Source organism: Macaca thibetana, chromosome 16 (genome assembly GCF_024542745.1).
Source record: "Macaca thibetana thibetana isolate TM-01 chromosome 16, ASM2454274v1, whole genome shotgun sequence".
Classification (NCBI taxonomy): domain Eukaryota; kingdom Metazoa; phylum Chordata; class Mammalia; order Primates; family Cercopithecidae; genus Macaca; species Macaca thibetana.
Window position 1 is genome coordinate 62,996,278 of NC_065593.1, and position 15,433 is coordinate 63,011,710.

The 15,433-nt window shown below is 53.8% G+C and overlaps 2 protein-coding genes across 16 annotated transcripts in view; both read left to right on the forward strand.

Annotated features, from left to right (window-relative positions):
* The window catches only part of MXRA7 (matrix remodeling associated 7), a 1,130,960-nt gene that overhangs the window by 1,107,937 nt on the left and 7,590 nt on the right, over positions 1-15,433 (forward strand). For 14 of the 15 annotated variants that reach the window (XM_050764453.1, XM_050764454.1, XM_050764455.1 and 11 more), the window contains 2 exons: positions 9,036-9,099; positions 12,033-12,126. In XM_050764453.1, coding sequence (XP_050620410.1) covers positions 9,036-9,099; positions 12,033-12,126 — 158 coding nt within the window. Of the gene's footprint in view, positions 1-9,035; positions 9,100-12,032; positions 12,127-13,263; positions 13,345-15,433 lie in introns of those variants that run through there. The other variant, XM_050764466.1, reaches the window with a different exon arrangement.
* Positions 1-15,433, forward strand: part of CYGB (cytoglobin) — a 326,406-nt gene that overhangs the window by 157,940 nt on the left and 153,033 nt on the right. The gene's annotated exons all lie outside the window — the stretch shown is intronic.

A 15,433-nucleotide genomic window follows, 5' to 3' on the forward strand; every position in this document is an offset into this window, starting at 1 on the left:
TGGAACACAGTTCAGCCCATGAGCCGAGTAGCCTGAACACTCCTGGGACCAAGGGCATGGACAGGAACTCCGCAGTGATGAGGGCCTTGGGTGAGGTTTGAGTCAGCGCTCGAGCAGCTGCTCAGTTCCGTTTCCTTTAAGACCCCAGGAAGAATCAGCTGCATACTCTGTTGGGTTCCTGCCGCCTCCAGGAAATGATCCTGGTTGCGCCCAGCATGGCACAGCTGCCTCATGGTGGGAAGGACTCAGACCATGAGACCCTGGAGAGATTGCCTTTGGCCGGCCACACCTTTACTGATTCATTCAGCGCTGAGCTGAAGACCAGATGCCTTTAGCATCACAGTGTGGGCCTTTACCGTCTCTCCCCTGAGCCCCGTACCCTCTTCTCATAGTTCCTCCTGCCTCTTCTCTTGCCCCTATTGCGATCCTCCCACCTCAGTCTCCCAGGTGCGCTCTCATTCTGTTTGTCCCTATTTATTTTTTTGTTTGTTAAAAAATTTTGTATTGATACCTGTTTTTTATTTTTATTTATTTTTTCAGAGGCAGGGTCTCCCTCTGTCACTCAGTTGGAGTGCAGTAACACCGTCATAGCTCACTGCAGCCTCAAACTCCTGGACTCAAGCGATCCTCCCACCTCAGCCTCCCAAGTGCCCGGGGCTACAAGCACATGCCACCACCCCGGCTAATTTAACTTTTTGTAGAGTTGGGGGGGTCTCACTTCATTACCCAGGTTGGTCTCGAACTCCTGGCCTCAAGCAACCCTCCCACCTCGGCCTCCTAAAGTACTGGCATTACAGGTGTGAGCCACCACGCCTAGCCTTGTTTGTCCCTGTTTGAAAGCTTCAGGTGGTTTCTCACTTCCTGAAGAATGAAACCAAATGCTTTAGTGTCCTGTATATGATCTCTGTGGTTGCAGACCCTGCATTTCTGTGCAGTTTCTTTCTTTCTTTCTTTCTTTCTTTCTTTCTTTCTTTCTTTCTTTCTTTCTTTCTTTCTTTCTGTCTGTCTGTCTGTCTGTCTGTCTGTCTGTCTGTCTGTCTTTCTGTATTTTTAGTAGAGACGGGGTTTCATTGTGTTAGCCAGGATGGTCTCAATCTCCTGACCTCGTGATCCACCCACCTCGGCCTCCCAAAGTGCTGGGATTACAGGCAAGAGCCACCGCACCTGACCTCTTCCTTTTTTCTTTTTGAGACAGAGTCACGCTCTGTCACCCAGGCTGGAATGCAGTGGCACAATCTTGGCTTACTGCAACCTCTGCCTCCCGGGTTAAAGAGATTCTCCTGCCTCAGCCTCCCGAGTAGCTGGGATTACAGGCAGGCACCACCACGCCCCGCTAATTTTTAATTTTTTTAGTAGAGTGGGGGGGTCTCACCATGTTGGCCAAGCTAATCTCGAACTCCTGGCCTCAAATGATCCACCTGCCTTAGTCTCCCAAAGTGCTGGGATTTCAGGCAATAAGCCACCACACCTAGCCTCTGCACACTATTTCTGACCATGTCACACCCACCCTGCCATCATACCCAAGTCTGTGGAGTCATTGGAAGAGCCGAGGTGTTCCGTGCCTCCATGCCTTTACATGGACTGTACACTCTGCCCAGATGCCCTTCTCTCTGCATCTGCCTGGCAAGCCCATCTTGGACCCAGTATGACTTTCTCATCCACTCTAAGGCCTTGCCTGCTCCCCGCAGACACAGCTGAGCTCCCTTTCCTCCAGGCCCCCACCGTGCACATTCCTGAAAACATAGCTGCAAACTTGAATGTGCCAAAGCGGAAGGAAAGACAGACATGCCATGAGGGAGGCACGAAGGTGAAATCCTTAGTGCCAGCTCTCTGTTGGGCACAGCCTTAGACAATGGAGCTCTGGTATTTCACATGAGGTTTTGCTTTATCCCTTCCTATCCCGTTGCACACACACCTGAGGCTGAAGAGCCACCTCTTGCGGAAGGGTTTGTGTCTTTGTCTCCATTGCACTGTGTCTGAAACTGGCACTTCTTACTACTGGAGTTAGCACTTTCACTTTTCTGTTGTGTACACACTTTTATAAAATCAGGGCAAAATGAAATCAACACTGGTGGTTTTTTTGTTTTGTTTTTGAGATGGAGTTTCACTCTTGTCGCCCAGGCTGGAATGCAATGGCGTGATCTTGGCTCACTGCAACCCCCGCCTCCCAGGTTCAAGCGATTCTCCTGACTCAGCTTCCCAAGTAGCTGGGATTACAGGCGCCTGCCACCACACCCAGCTAATTTTTTAGTAGACACAGGGTTTCACTTTGTTGGCCAGGCTGGTCTCGAACTCCTAACCTCAGGCAATCCATCCACCTCAGCCTCCCAAAGTGCTGGGATTACAGGCATGAGCCACCGTGCCTGGCCCCCATTATTTTTTTAAAAAGTAAAACACAGCCGAGAGCAGGGAGGCTGAGGCAGGCGGATCCCTTGGGCCCAGGAGTTCAAGACCAGCCTGGGCAACATGGCAAAACTTCATCTATACCAAAAATAAACAAATTAGCCAAGCCTCATGGCCTGTGTCTGTAGTCCCGGGTACTAGGAAAGCTGTGGTAGGAGGATTGACGGAGCCTGGAAGGTCAAGGATGCAGTGAGCCGAGATGGCATCACTGTAACCCCAGCCTGGGTGACAGTAAGACCCGGTCTCAGTAATAACAATAATAATAATTGGAATTCGTTCAGTTATTATTAGTATATTCTCTAAAAGCCTAACAAGTTACCCAGGTAAAAGAATGTTATTTCCAGTAGAAGCCCAGGTGTGAGGCTCTGGGATGCCTCCATGGGGTGCAGTTTGATAACTACTCTGAAAAAAACGTTCCATGGCTATCCAACCCTTGACCTCAGTGGAGCTGAAATTTGATGCAGGCAAATTTGAGATGTTCTTGGCCTGCAAAGGGTGAATATGGTGAGTGGTGGACAGGAGAGGTGTCAGTGGATGGTGGACACGGTGGTCCAGGGGCTGTGGGAGTTGGAATGGAGCGGCTCTTAGGCAGGATGGAACGGCCTCAAGACAAGCACACGGTGGGAAGGGGCCTCTCCAATGAGCCTCTCCACCCGGGCCCACTCTAGGCCGCTCACTGCTCTGGGCCCAGAGGGTCCTTGTCCCCCAAGCAGAAATTGGGCTCCTGGGCCTATGCCCTTGCCCATCCAGATAAGTAGATGGAAGGGGGAGGGTTTGACTGCCCCAGCTGGGGCCACAGGATTCAAGGGACAACTTCCAAAAGATTAGGGGATTTCTGCACAGACAAAAAACAAAATAAATGGCCAATTCAGCAGTGTTTTCAAACTTTTTTTTAATTAGGTGTCACTATAAGAAAGAAATTTTAAATTACCTCATGTATATAAAGTCACACAACTACACCAGAAGTTTTTTGTTGTGTTGTTATTTTGTTTTCTTTTGTTTGAGATAGGCTTTCACTCTTTCACCTAGGCTGGAGTCCAGTGGTGTGATCTCGGCTCACTACAGCCTTGACCTCCTGGGCTCAAGTGATCCTCCCACCTCAGCCTCAGCTGGGACCACAGACACATCCCACCATGCCCAGCTAATTTTTGTAGAAATGAGGTTTTGGCCAGGCGCAGTGGCTCACGCCTGTAATCCCAGCACTTTGGGAGGCCGAGGCGGGCGGATCACGAGGTCAGGAGATTGAGACCATCCTGGCTAACACGGTGAAACCCCGTCTCTACTAAAAATACAAAAAAAAATAACCAGATGTGGTGGTGGGCGCCTGTAGTCCCAGCTACTCAGGAGGCTGAGGTGTGAACCCGGGAGGCGGAGCTTGCAGTGAGCCCAGGTTGCGCCACTACACTCCAGCCTGGGCGACAGAGCAAGACTCCATCTCAAAAAAGGAGAAATGAGGTTTTGACATGTTGCCCAGGGCAGTCTCAAACTCCTGTGCTCAAGCAGTCCACTTACCTCAGCCTCCCAAAGTGCTGGGATTACAGGCGTGAGCCACAGCGCCCAGCCTCGTCTTCTGTTTCATTCTGGGATACAGGGGTGTCCCCAGAGTCTTAGTGCAGTTTTAATAACTTCAGACGTTTAAATGTACAAACCTACAAAACATCAGTTGAATATTTACTTATTTAAATTTCTTTTCCACTTAGTTTCCTGACAGTCAAGTGCTAGATTTTTCATTTTAATTCTCTGCATGTGCCAGTGTCTGGATGGACAGGCAGGCAAAGGAGCCCTTACCTGGGTTAATTGACCTCCCTTGAGGTCAGTGGCCTGATTGTCACCTCCCTTGAGGTCACATGTGCACCAAATCCAGTTCTTTAGAACATGGTGAGGCTGGAATCACCAGTGTTACCTTTTCTTGTTGCTGACCAACAGTCGATAAAAGGTTTTTCGAAGTTTGAAAACCAACTAGAGCCATGTATCGCACTGGGGGGGGTATTGTAAGAATCTGAGTAAGAAATATCAAGGTATTTTAAATGTAAATAACCTTTCAAATGTCATTTTTTTGTACATTTGTAGTATCTATACTCCTAAAGTTATTAAAGCTTCAAACTTCACCAAGACTTTGGTAGCCCTTTTTTTTTTTTTTTTCCACAATACTAATAAGGCCTTCTCATTTGCTTTCCTGACCCAGCAATGGGTCATGACCACAGCTTTTTAAAAATCAGACTTCCAGGCCGGGCGTGGTGGCTCACACCTGTAATCCCAGCACTTTGGGAGGCCGAGACGGGCGGATCACCTGAGGTCGGGAGTTCAAGACCAGCCTGACCAACACGGAGAAACCCCATCTCTACTAAAAACACAAAAATTAACTGGGTGTGGTGGCGCATGCCTGTAGTCCCAGCTACTCGGGAGGCTGAAGCTGGAGAATTGCTTGAACCCGGGAGGTGGAGGTTGCAGTGAGCCAAGATTGCGTCATTGCGCTCCAACCTGGGCAGCAAGAGCGAAACTCCATCTCAAAAAAGAAAAAAAAAATCAGACTTCCAAAGTGAAGTACAGTTTCGTGTGTGTGTGTGTGTGTGTGCATGCGCACGTGTGTGCGTGCGTGTGTGTGAGACAGGGTCTCATTCTTGCCCAGGCTGGAGTGCAGTGGCACCCCCATGGCTTACTACAGCCTCAACCTCTTAGGCCCCAGCGACCCTCCTGCCTTGGCCTCTCAAAGTGCTGTGATTACAGGTGTGAGCCCCTGTGCCTGGCCCAAAATCTAAATGTATACCAGCCTCTCTCTGGTCAGGAGGGCTTGGGCACGTCAGCTGATACCGGGTCCTCTGGGGATACGGATCTGCCCCGGCTCATGGACTCCTCGCCCTGGAGTGCAATTATTTGTTTGTCTTTCCTACTGGACTACGAGCTCCATAAGGCAGGGACTGTGCTCATTGTTGCTGTTGTTTATCATTTAATCTTTGTGTCCCTTGCACATAATAGGAGAACTGGCCTTCTGTCTATTCTTGATATTGGGCTTATTTCTGGGGCCCTGCCCTGAATAGGTCAGTGGCTGTTTGTCAGTCATTAAAGAAAGACATCAACCATGAGAAAAACCAACTGTTTTTCTGTTCATGCACGTAACACTCCACAGAACCCTTCACTTCTGATACCGAATATGCAGGCAGCCTCACCCCTACAAGCAGCGCATTCTCCAGCCACCCAGATGCCAAGTGTGTGTCCTCCACTTCAACCCTGACCCTAACTCCCCGGAATCAGGGCAGACCCCACAGGTCAGGGCCCAGTCCCACAGACTGCCCCCCACTTCAGGGGCCCATCACACGTATCAGGTCCCCTCGTTCCTCACACTTTGGTCCTACTTGGGTACAACTCAGGGGTTCCATGAACCCCTCCTCAAGTTCAGTACTTGCTATGGCGTCCCACAGAGCTCAGGGAAACACTTACGTTAACTGGTTTATTAGAAAGGAAATGATAAAGGCTACAGATGAACAGCCAGATGGAGGTACCTAAGTAGAGTGAGGTCCAGTAGGTCCTGGATGCAGCAGCTTCTGTCCCCATGGAGTTGGGGTATGCCACTCTCCGTGCACGGGAATGCATTCAGCAGCCTGGAAGCTCTCCAAACCCTATAGGGATGTTGACGGAGGCCTCATCACATAGGCGTCATTGATTCTTAACTCAGTCTCCAGCTCCTCTCCAGTCTCTGGAGGAAGCTGGGTGGGGGCGGGGCTGAAAGTTCCAAGCTTCTCATTGCAGCTTGATCTGTCTGGTGATCAGCCCACCCAGGAGCCCACCCGGAGTCACCTCACTAGAACAAAAGACACTCCTATCACCCAGGAAATTCCAACGGATTTAGGAGCTCTGTGCCAGGGACTGAGATCAAAACCAAATGTTAGAACAAAACATGCTCCTAGCACCCCTGTAACTTAGGAAATTCAAGGGATTTAGGAGCTCAGTGTCAGGGCTGGGCATGGTGGCATGCACCTGTGATCCCACTCCAGAGGCAGAGGCAGGAGGATCGCTTGAGCCCTGGAGGATCGCTCGAGACTGCAGTAAGCTGTGATTGCACCACTGCACTCCAGTCTGGGTGACAGAGCAAGACCCTGTCTCAAAAGACAAACAGACAAAATAAAAACTGTGTCAAGAACTGGGGGCAGAAATATATATATTTAGGATGTTACGGTCGTTCTTTCTACTTTTTTTTTTTCCAAGTGATCCTTCTGCCTCAGCCTCCTGAATAGGTGGGATCACAGGGGCGTGCCACCTATGCACGGCTAATTTTTAAATTTTTAGTAGAGGCGAGGTGTGTACTATGTTACCAGGCTGGTCTCGAACTTCTGGGCTTAAGCCGCCCTCCCACCTCAGCCTCCCAAAGTGCTGAGATTGCAGGCATGAGCCCCCACACCTGGCCTCTTACTTTTTTTTTTTTTCCCCTCTTTTTTAGAATATATAAGAAAATAAAGAAAAAATGGGGTCTTTGGATCTCACTGTCCAAAGATGCCATTAGCATTTAAAAAATATATTCAGTCATTCATGCATATTAATGGAAAGTCCAAATTATACTGAAATGTGTAAGATGGAAAGGAAAAGCTGCCCCCCAGTCTCCTCTCCCGAGAGGTAGCCACTGCTGACGGTTTCTCGTGGGCCCTTCCAGAAAACAAACCTCTTCGCTGCATTTTCAAGCACATGCATCCCCTTCCACTTCGCCACTTACAGCAAGATGACTATGCTGCTCACGTGGGGCTGCTGCTTGCATTTTTCCCTCAGTGTATCTTGATGCACTTTTCACATCAGTACCTATCAACGCCTCCTTTTTTCTTCTTTTATTAAGATGGAGTCTTGCTGTGTCACCCAGACTGGAGTGCAGTGGCACGATCTCGGCTCACTGCAACCTCTGCCTCCTGGATTTAAGTGATTCTCCTGCCTCAACCTCCCGAGTAGCTGGAGTTAAAGGCACCTGCCACAATACCTGGCTAATTTTTTTGTGTTTTCAGTAGAAACAGGGTTTTGCCATGTTGGCCAGGCTGGTCTCGAACTCCCAACCTCAGGTGATCCACCCACCTCGGCCTCCCAAAGTTCTGGGATTACAGGCGTGAACCACTGTGCCCAGCCCCCAATTCTGTCTTTTCAACTGCACGCTGTCAGAGTCATTATATAAAAATCCTGATGGACATTTCTCCAGTCTGGAGCAGATGCCTAGAAGTGAGTTTGCTGTGTCAAATGGAGTGGCTCCTCTTCCTGCCCTCTGAAGAGGCCTGCCTATCCCAACCTTAGCCACAAAGATACTTTGCTGTGCAAAATTTGGGAAATATCAGGACACCCAAGCACCACTTCGCCATAGATAGCACTGAGTTTCTGTGTACAAACTGCGAAACGGGGAAGAGACCCTGTCACCTGTGCAGCTCCCCCCAGGTGGCATTTTGTGTAGTCAAGAGAGTGGCACAGTGGCTCACTCCTGTAATCCCAACACTTTGGGAGACCGAGGCAGGTGAATCACCTGAGGTCAGGGGTTCGAGACCAGCCTGGCAAACATGGCGACACGCCATCTCTACTAAAAACACAAAAACATTAGCAGGGCGTGGGTGGCGGGCGCCCATAATCCCAGCTACTTGGGAGGCTGAGGCAGGAGAATCGCTTAAACCCAGGAGGCAGAGGTTGCAGTGAGCTGAGATCGCGCCACTGCACGCTAGCCTGGGCAACAAGAGCCAAAACTCTGTCTCAAAAAAAAACTCAGAAAAAAACAAAAAACAAACAAAAAGTCACTCAGAGGAGCTCAAGGTCCCTCTGGGTTTGCCACTTCCGACCCACCATGGGGCTTGTAAAACCTTTGCCTCCCAGCACAGCTCCATGTTTTGTCAGGAGCCTCCCCGTGAGCTGCCAGCGCTGGCTGGGCTCCATGGATCAGCTGGGGCTACCCATTCATTCATTTCCATATCTACCCACTGGGCTTCCAAGTTGAAGTTCCTGGGGCCCCGTGTCCCCTCCCCACGACCTTCAATCCCACAGAGCCCATGGGCACGGCACGTCGCTCTCATCCTCTGACATTCCTGCATGCTGAAGTCACTTCTTCCTTCCACCAAGGCCATCCCGGGCCATTCCTCCGATCATCTGTTTATTGTGTCTCTGTGTGGGAGAGAACTGGCTGAAGAGGTGGGGCTCCAGTTTTGGAACATGGACACTGAGAGAGTTGGGGATGGAAAACAACATAGAAGGAAGCAAAGGCAGAGGCTGCGATGGCCATGATGCCTGGCCCTGGTCCCAGATACCCCAGCCAGCTTTTCTCTTGCACCCTTTGTCTACTCACCGCAGCGACACAGTGGGAGTCCCGGGCCCACTTCTCCAAATGGCACACAGATGCCTCAAAAGGCACCCACCTGGGAAAGGCCAAGGCCGAGGGCTTGGGGTCACAGTCAAGAACACGCCTCAGCTCAGCATTTGTGAGCCGAGTCACCTTGGTCCATCGTTTGTGCACAGCCCCCACCTGCTGGTTGACCATGACCACAGGGCGGGCACTGCTGCAGGGCATGGACAGGCTGGACCTTCGAGGCCCTCGTCTGTCTCCCCTACCTTCTGCCCCCTCCCCCACCACTTCCCATCACCCCGTCTGTGCCAAGGGCACTGACCCTGTCCTTGTCTTGCAGAAAGAGGAGCAGGACTTGGATGGTGAGACGGGGCCATCATCGGCAGGGCCTGAGGAGGACGACGGTGAGTGGGACCTCTGTGCTCATGAGGGGGCCTGACCATGTCGGGGATGGCCTGTGCCCTGCTGGGGATCCCAGGAGCTGGGGTTCAAGTGCCAGGGGGAGGGATGGGGTGGGACAGTGGCCTGAGTGGGGCACTGAGAGGTGGAGTTGCACCATGGATGTCCTGCCCTGGCCTGCCTGGACTTTGGGGCCCCCTCACACTCCCTTGGACTTTGGGGTTTGGCTTTCCCATCCCAGGGGCCCCTCTTGAGAACACACTACGTGCCCTGCCCGGCTCTGTCCCGCGCTGCCTCCTAACTCCCCTCTTGTGACCACACTGTACATTTCACGATTCTCTCCAAACATCTCTGACCTATTTTACTGAGACGAAAACCACTCACACGGCCTCCCCCGTGCCTTCTTCGTAATGAAGGCCCCGGGAGGGGACGCGCCTGCTTTCTGAGCAGCTCTGGCTGACTGGCCACAGGCCTCAGCCATGAGACTGAGAGGAGAAAGGGAGTGGCCGAGAACAGGGGAGACACGGCCAGATCTGACCCGGCCAGGACAGAGACAGAACAAAACGCGGAGTGGCTTCTGCTGGGTCTGTCCGCTGATTTCTCTAGAAAAGAAAGCGGAGGCAGACATGCAAGATGTCAGCGTTTGTTGCCTCTGTATGGCAAGCACAGGGAGGATTAGTGCTTTCTGCATTTTTGTATGTTTGAAATATTTCATAATTTTAAAAAAGCAAGACTGTTGCCGTGACCTTAAGTCGGCTGCTGGCAGGAGCAGTGGAAAGAGAGAGTTTCAGGAATGCAGGAACCAGCTCCTGCGGGCAGGCTGGGCTGGGGTGCAGAGCTTCCCCTGAGGCCGTGCCTTGGTTTCATCAGCACAGCCTGGAGCAGGAGGGGAGACTGAAGCTTGGGTGCAGGCGGTGGACTGCAGGTGGGGACATTAGTCCCTTACCAGGAAGTACTCTTGCTCCCTGCTTTTGGGGACGGGGGACTCACTGCAGCCGTGGCCCTGGCATCTGTCCCTGCCACGTGGCCTGAGACAGCTGAAGGGATGCAGGGATCCTGTTAGTGACTTGGGGACACGGGAGGGAGGCTCGCAGACCCCTCTCCCTGGTGTAGCTGCCAGAGGGCCCAGCCCCCCAGGGCTGTCACCAGCCTCCCTCCTTATCTGCGCTGCTGCGCCTGCACATCCCCCACCCCCAGCGCCTCCTGCCACCTTAGCCTCCTGCCATCTCTAGCTAGGCAGGGAAAGGAAAGGTTTATGGCTCCAGCTGTTGGAAGACTGTGTGAGCAGCCCCCAGCCCCTCTGCAGTACGAGGCAGCCTCAGAGGCTAATTGATTAGTGTCGCTAAAATGACTTCCCTGAGCGACTCGTGGATTCATAGGAGACTGGAGGAAGAAACCTCCCCCGTCCCTCAGAGGCTGTCACATTGAACCCTCCTGGCCTAGGAAAATTGGATGTGCTGCCTGGTGCACTGCCTGGGATTGAGTGAAATCCTTTTCAAGCCGTTTGTTCTGTCTGGCTCAGAAAACAAAACTAATCAGACTTGCTCCATAAATTGAAACCTAAGACTGGGGCCAGGCTGGCAGGATTTTGTATGTTTTCTTTTTGGGAGGGGTGTTGGGGGGATACTGGAGTCTCACTCTGTTGCCCAGGCTGGAGTGCAATGGCACGATCTTGGCTCATTGCAACCTCCGCCTCCGAGGTTCAAGCTGTTCTCCTGCCTCAGCCTCCTGAGTGGCTGGGATTACAGGCATGCGCCACCACGCCCAGCTAATTTTTGTATTTTTAAAAGAGACAGGGTTTCACCATGTTGCCCAGGCTGGTCTTGAATTCCTGGCCTCAAGTGATCCACCTGCCTCGGCCTCCCAAAGTGCTGGGATTACAGGCGTGAGCCAGTGCACCCAGCCAGATGTTTGGGTTCTGAATTCACATCTAGAACCTTCTTCCTCTCACCCTGAGAGCCCTTCGTCTCCCCATTGGTCTGCATCAGCCTATCTGGTAGCATGAGGGCTGCAAGCTAGAGGGGAGGGGCCTGGCTTTTCAGGCTGTTGGACAGGATGTGGAGGGACAGAGAGGGCAGCACTTCCACAATAGCAGCTGAGGAGCTCTCTACACCTCCCTCACTGGGTCCTTTAGTTAGTGGAGGTCGATAAGAGGCCAGCCAGCTCTGCCCGATACTTGTGGATTCAGGAACCAAGAGGTTGCTCCCCCACGAGGCTTTTCCCTCTGGGAGGTCAGCTTTTCTCTCCTCACCATGGCTCATGCGCCCGGAGCCTGTGTCCACTCCAGGCCACAGGTCCTGGCTTCCTCTGTGCCCACCACCTACCTGTCCATGTGCCCTCTTCAGGCCTCAAGATCTGCCTCTTTTTTGCAGTCAGTGATGGGGTGTCTGCCCTCGGGGACTGGCAAATCAGGCTCTGCCTCTTCAGCAGTACACAAGTCAAACCCGCCGTGGCAAATCCCGCATCCCTGGCCTGGCCACTGTGGGCTGCCTGAATGCGTGTTTTCTGATTTCCAATAGCCACAGGGGTTGGGGGGACGACACAAGCCTCCCCACACCCAGGCAAGCGCGGTGTGTGTTCCGAGATGAGCTGTGCTCTGCTTGCCGGAGCTGTTGCCTGTGAGCTCAGTATCCGAGAGGACCCGCTGGGCAGGGCCAGGGCAGACAGAGCACTGCAGATGCCGGGAGGGACGCGGTGTCTGGAGACAGCCGTGGACCAGGAGCGGGACCGCTTTCTCTCTGGCTGTCTCGTTGTAGGATTTAAGGGAAAGCTATGGAATGAGAGGGGGTATAGGCGCTGGGGTGAGAAGATGCTCTGACAGCCGGATGCGGCCTCTGCCTGAGGTCTTCCTTTTTAAACCTAGGGAAAGGGGGCCGGGGTTTGTGGGGGCCCAGCCTCTACAGCACTCCCTGGCACTGACCGGGTCCCCTCTCCGCAGGAGAAGGCTTCTCCTTCAAATACAGCCCCGGGAAGCTGAGGGGAAACCAGTACAAGAAGATGATGACCAAAGAGGAGCTGGAGGAGGAGCAGAGGTAGGCTGCAGCCCCTTTGCTGGTGCCTGGCGGGCTCTTAGGGGAGGGGGGTGCTCCTCTGAGCCCTTCATGTTCTGCCTCTTGGCAGAAGGGCGCAGAAAGGAGGTGGGGCTCCTACAAACTCTGCCCAACCACTGCCCCACCTTCCCAGTTTAGTTCTTTCCTGCCCTGGTCAGCCAGGCTCGTGCGCCCCGGAACCCCTGCCTGGCACTGACCAGGAGAAGGTCACTGGTGATGGGGGACACAGAGCCCATTTACTGAACCCCCCACCCCCTCCACACCGCACTGCTCCCGTCTAAAGAAATCAGACGCCAGGAAAGAGCCTGGAGCAGACCTGGCTGCCACTCACACAGGGAGTCCCCAGCAGAGCTGATTTCTTGATTTCTCCTTCGGGACACAGCGGGTTCTTGGTGCCCCTCATTCAGCGGCCTCCCAGGCTGGGGCCTGCAGCAGCGCCTTGTCGCTCCGGGCGGTGCAGCTGTGGCTTCTCGTTGTTGGAAGTGGCTCCCCCTTCCCATCTGGACACCCCCTGCACACCCACTGGGCTCCCCTCCACATTTTCCCTCCACTCCATCCTGCCGGGTGGGGAAGGGGTGCACTGGGTGCGGTGGGACAGCTGGGGAGGCCTCGGCAGACGGACAGGCATTTGCAGAGAGACAGTTGTTTGCACCAGGCCCAGCAGGCTCCTGGTGCTCACCCACATTGCTGCCCTTCTGCAGCGTGGCCTGGAGTCCTAGGTGGTAGCTGTGCCACTTTCCAAGCCTGGTGACCCAGAGCAGCTCGTGGGAGTCACCCCCTACTTGTCAGCAGAAGCCAGCAGTCTAGGGTCTGAGCGGAAGGGGAGGTTTATGATTTTGGAATCAGAACTCAACCGCCCTTTCATGACTGCGTGCGAGGCCACCCACCAGGCAGCCCTCTAATCTCAGAGCTGCTCTGCTGGTGACAGGCCCTGTCTCCCCTCCCGGTGCTGGCATCAGCTCTCTCGACCCTCAGCAGGAAGGCTCTTCACCCTGGCTGGGTGGGGGGCGGGCAGTGTAAGCACAGCCAGGAGGAAGAGCCCTGGCAGGAGCCCCAAGTCCTCAGGTGCTGAGGATGCTGCCTCTTGGCATGACCAGGTTTGCTGCATTTATATTTCAGGATTGAGCTGACCTCTGACCTCACTTCCCTGTAGCAAGTTCCTTAGGTCCTGAGCCACAAATATTCTTGCAAATCCTTTTGGTAAGGACACTGATTTCTTAGATTAGTGGCGCTCCCCTCCTACTGCGTGCTAACGTGCCCCCAACACAACTGACGCGGCCTCAACCTCCCCTCCTCCATCGCCTTCATAACCGATTAATACATTTCCCACCTGAGCCCTTCTCATTCTTCTCAAGCACGAGGAATCACTGGCAGAAAAGGCCCCGTCTGGGGGCAGAGGTTCCTGGAGGGGAGTTAAGTCCCTGAGTTCCTAGAGGCGGCCTAATGGGCCAGTGGGTTGGGGTGCTAGTGCCCCCTTGCAAGGCTGGGAGAACTGTCACCCTAGGACCTCAGGCTTCGGGAATGTGGATGTCGCCACCCTGCAGCCTTGGGTCTCACCCTGAGAAGGTGAGGCAGCTGCTGCACAGTGCACAGCAGATATCCTGACAGCGGTCCATGCTCCCAAGCTGTGAGACAGGCAGGTTCTTACGATCAGGGCAAGGATTAGCAGACGACAGCCAGGCCACATCTGATCCCCCACCTGCCTGTGTCAACCCAGCGTGGCAGGAACAGCAACACCCATTTTCCTGTGGTCTGTGCCCCTTTGTGCCACAGTGGCCGAGGTGAGTCACTGCAGCAGAGACCACACACTCCCCCAATCGAAATAGTATCTGGCTCCTCGCAGAAAAAGGTTGCAGTCCTTGGACAGAGGCTAGAGGGGGCTGGACACAACTGCCAGCCCTTGAAAGTCCCTGGGGACAGAGGCTGCTCAGGCAGATGGATCTGGAGGGCCTCTTAGAACAAGAAAGACCAGGCCTCAGGCTAGGGGTGAAACTGCCACTACCACCCACGTCCAGAGCTGGGACCTTGGCAGTGGGGAGGGAAAATCCCTTCCCCTTATTTTCAGAGAGTAGACCCTGTGCTGCCCATCCCTCCCCACTGGATCTTCGGAGGTCTCTAGACCACCAACCCACACTTGGCTGTTCCATGGGATCGAGACTGTGCCTGAGGTGCTGCTCCTGGGACGAGGGAAGACTCCTTGACTCCTCTGCACGCTGCAGTTACCACTTTGTGCCCTGAATTGAGAAGGAAGGGCCGGAGGACTTCTTGGGGCAGGACTGGAGTTCACGTTCATTCCCATCACTGCCCAGCCCGCATGCTCCCTGTGGCTCCCAGGCATGCTGGTGGCATCTGCTTGCTCCCCCACACCTCTGCCCCCTGCATGTGGTCGCCCCTCGCAGCACTGCGTGGGGTCCCCACGGCTCCACACCACGCTGTCCTCACACGGTGATGCTTGGGGTTGCAGAGGCTGGTCAGTTTGGCTTTGGCTTTTCATCTTCAGCATGGTGGTTCTCATGGGGATGGGGAGCGCTGGCAGCTGTGAAGACAGTTCCGGTCCCAGCCGAGTCCGGGGAACCGCCCTAGAATCATCAGTATGAAAAATAACATGCCTGTTATTATCAAACCACTAAAACCACAGGCCAGCTAGCAGGGTGCTGTCCCTCCACCTGTCAGGTTCTGCCCTCCCAGAGGGCCTTTCCCAGCTGATGCCCTCTGATGCCTTTCCCAGCTCTCAGGGTCCACAGTCGAGTTGCAGCTAAAAGCTGCATGGCCCCTGACTTTACTGACTCAGCCAACAGATCGCATCTAGAACCTGAAGCTTTAGTGGTTGCCGGTTCCAACACTCCCCAGGAGCCTCAATTCACAGGCTTTCATGACAATTAGGAAGTGGGACTGGAAGCAGGAGGTCCCAAATTAGTTCCACCACATGCTGAAGTGGGCAGTCTCATCCTTGAACTACTCACAGATCAAATTCCTTCCGCCTGGGGCCAGAAAGCAGTCAGGTCTGTAAATCCAGAGGCGGCTGCTGCTTAAGATCCCTCTTGCCGCGTCTGCCGGCCTCCTCAGCTCTCCCCTCGGGCCGGAGGTTCACACACTTCATGCCTCTGGTGGCGTCCCTGGGTTCTGCTGAAGCTGATGTGGGAGGTGCCACCTCCAGTTTCACAGTGTGGCTAGGACAGTGGGCTTGCAGGCTGGTGACAGCTCCCCTGAGCAAGAGGCCTCCTCCTCCTCCTCCCCCAGAGCTAGGGAAGCTGGCAGGGCTTGGCTGGCTTCGCAGCTTGGCAGGAGA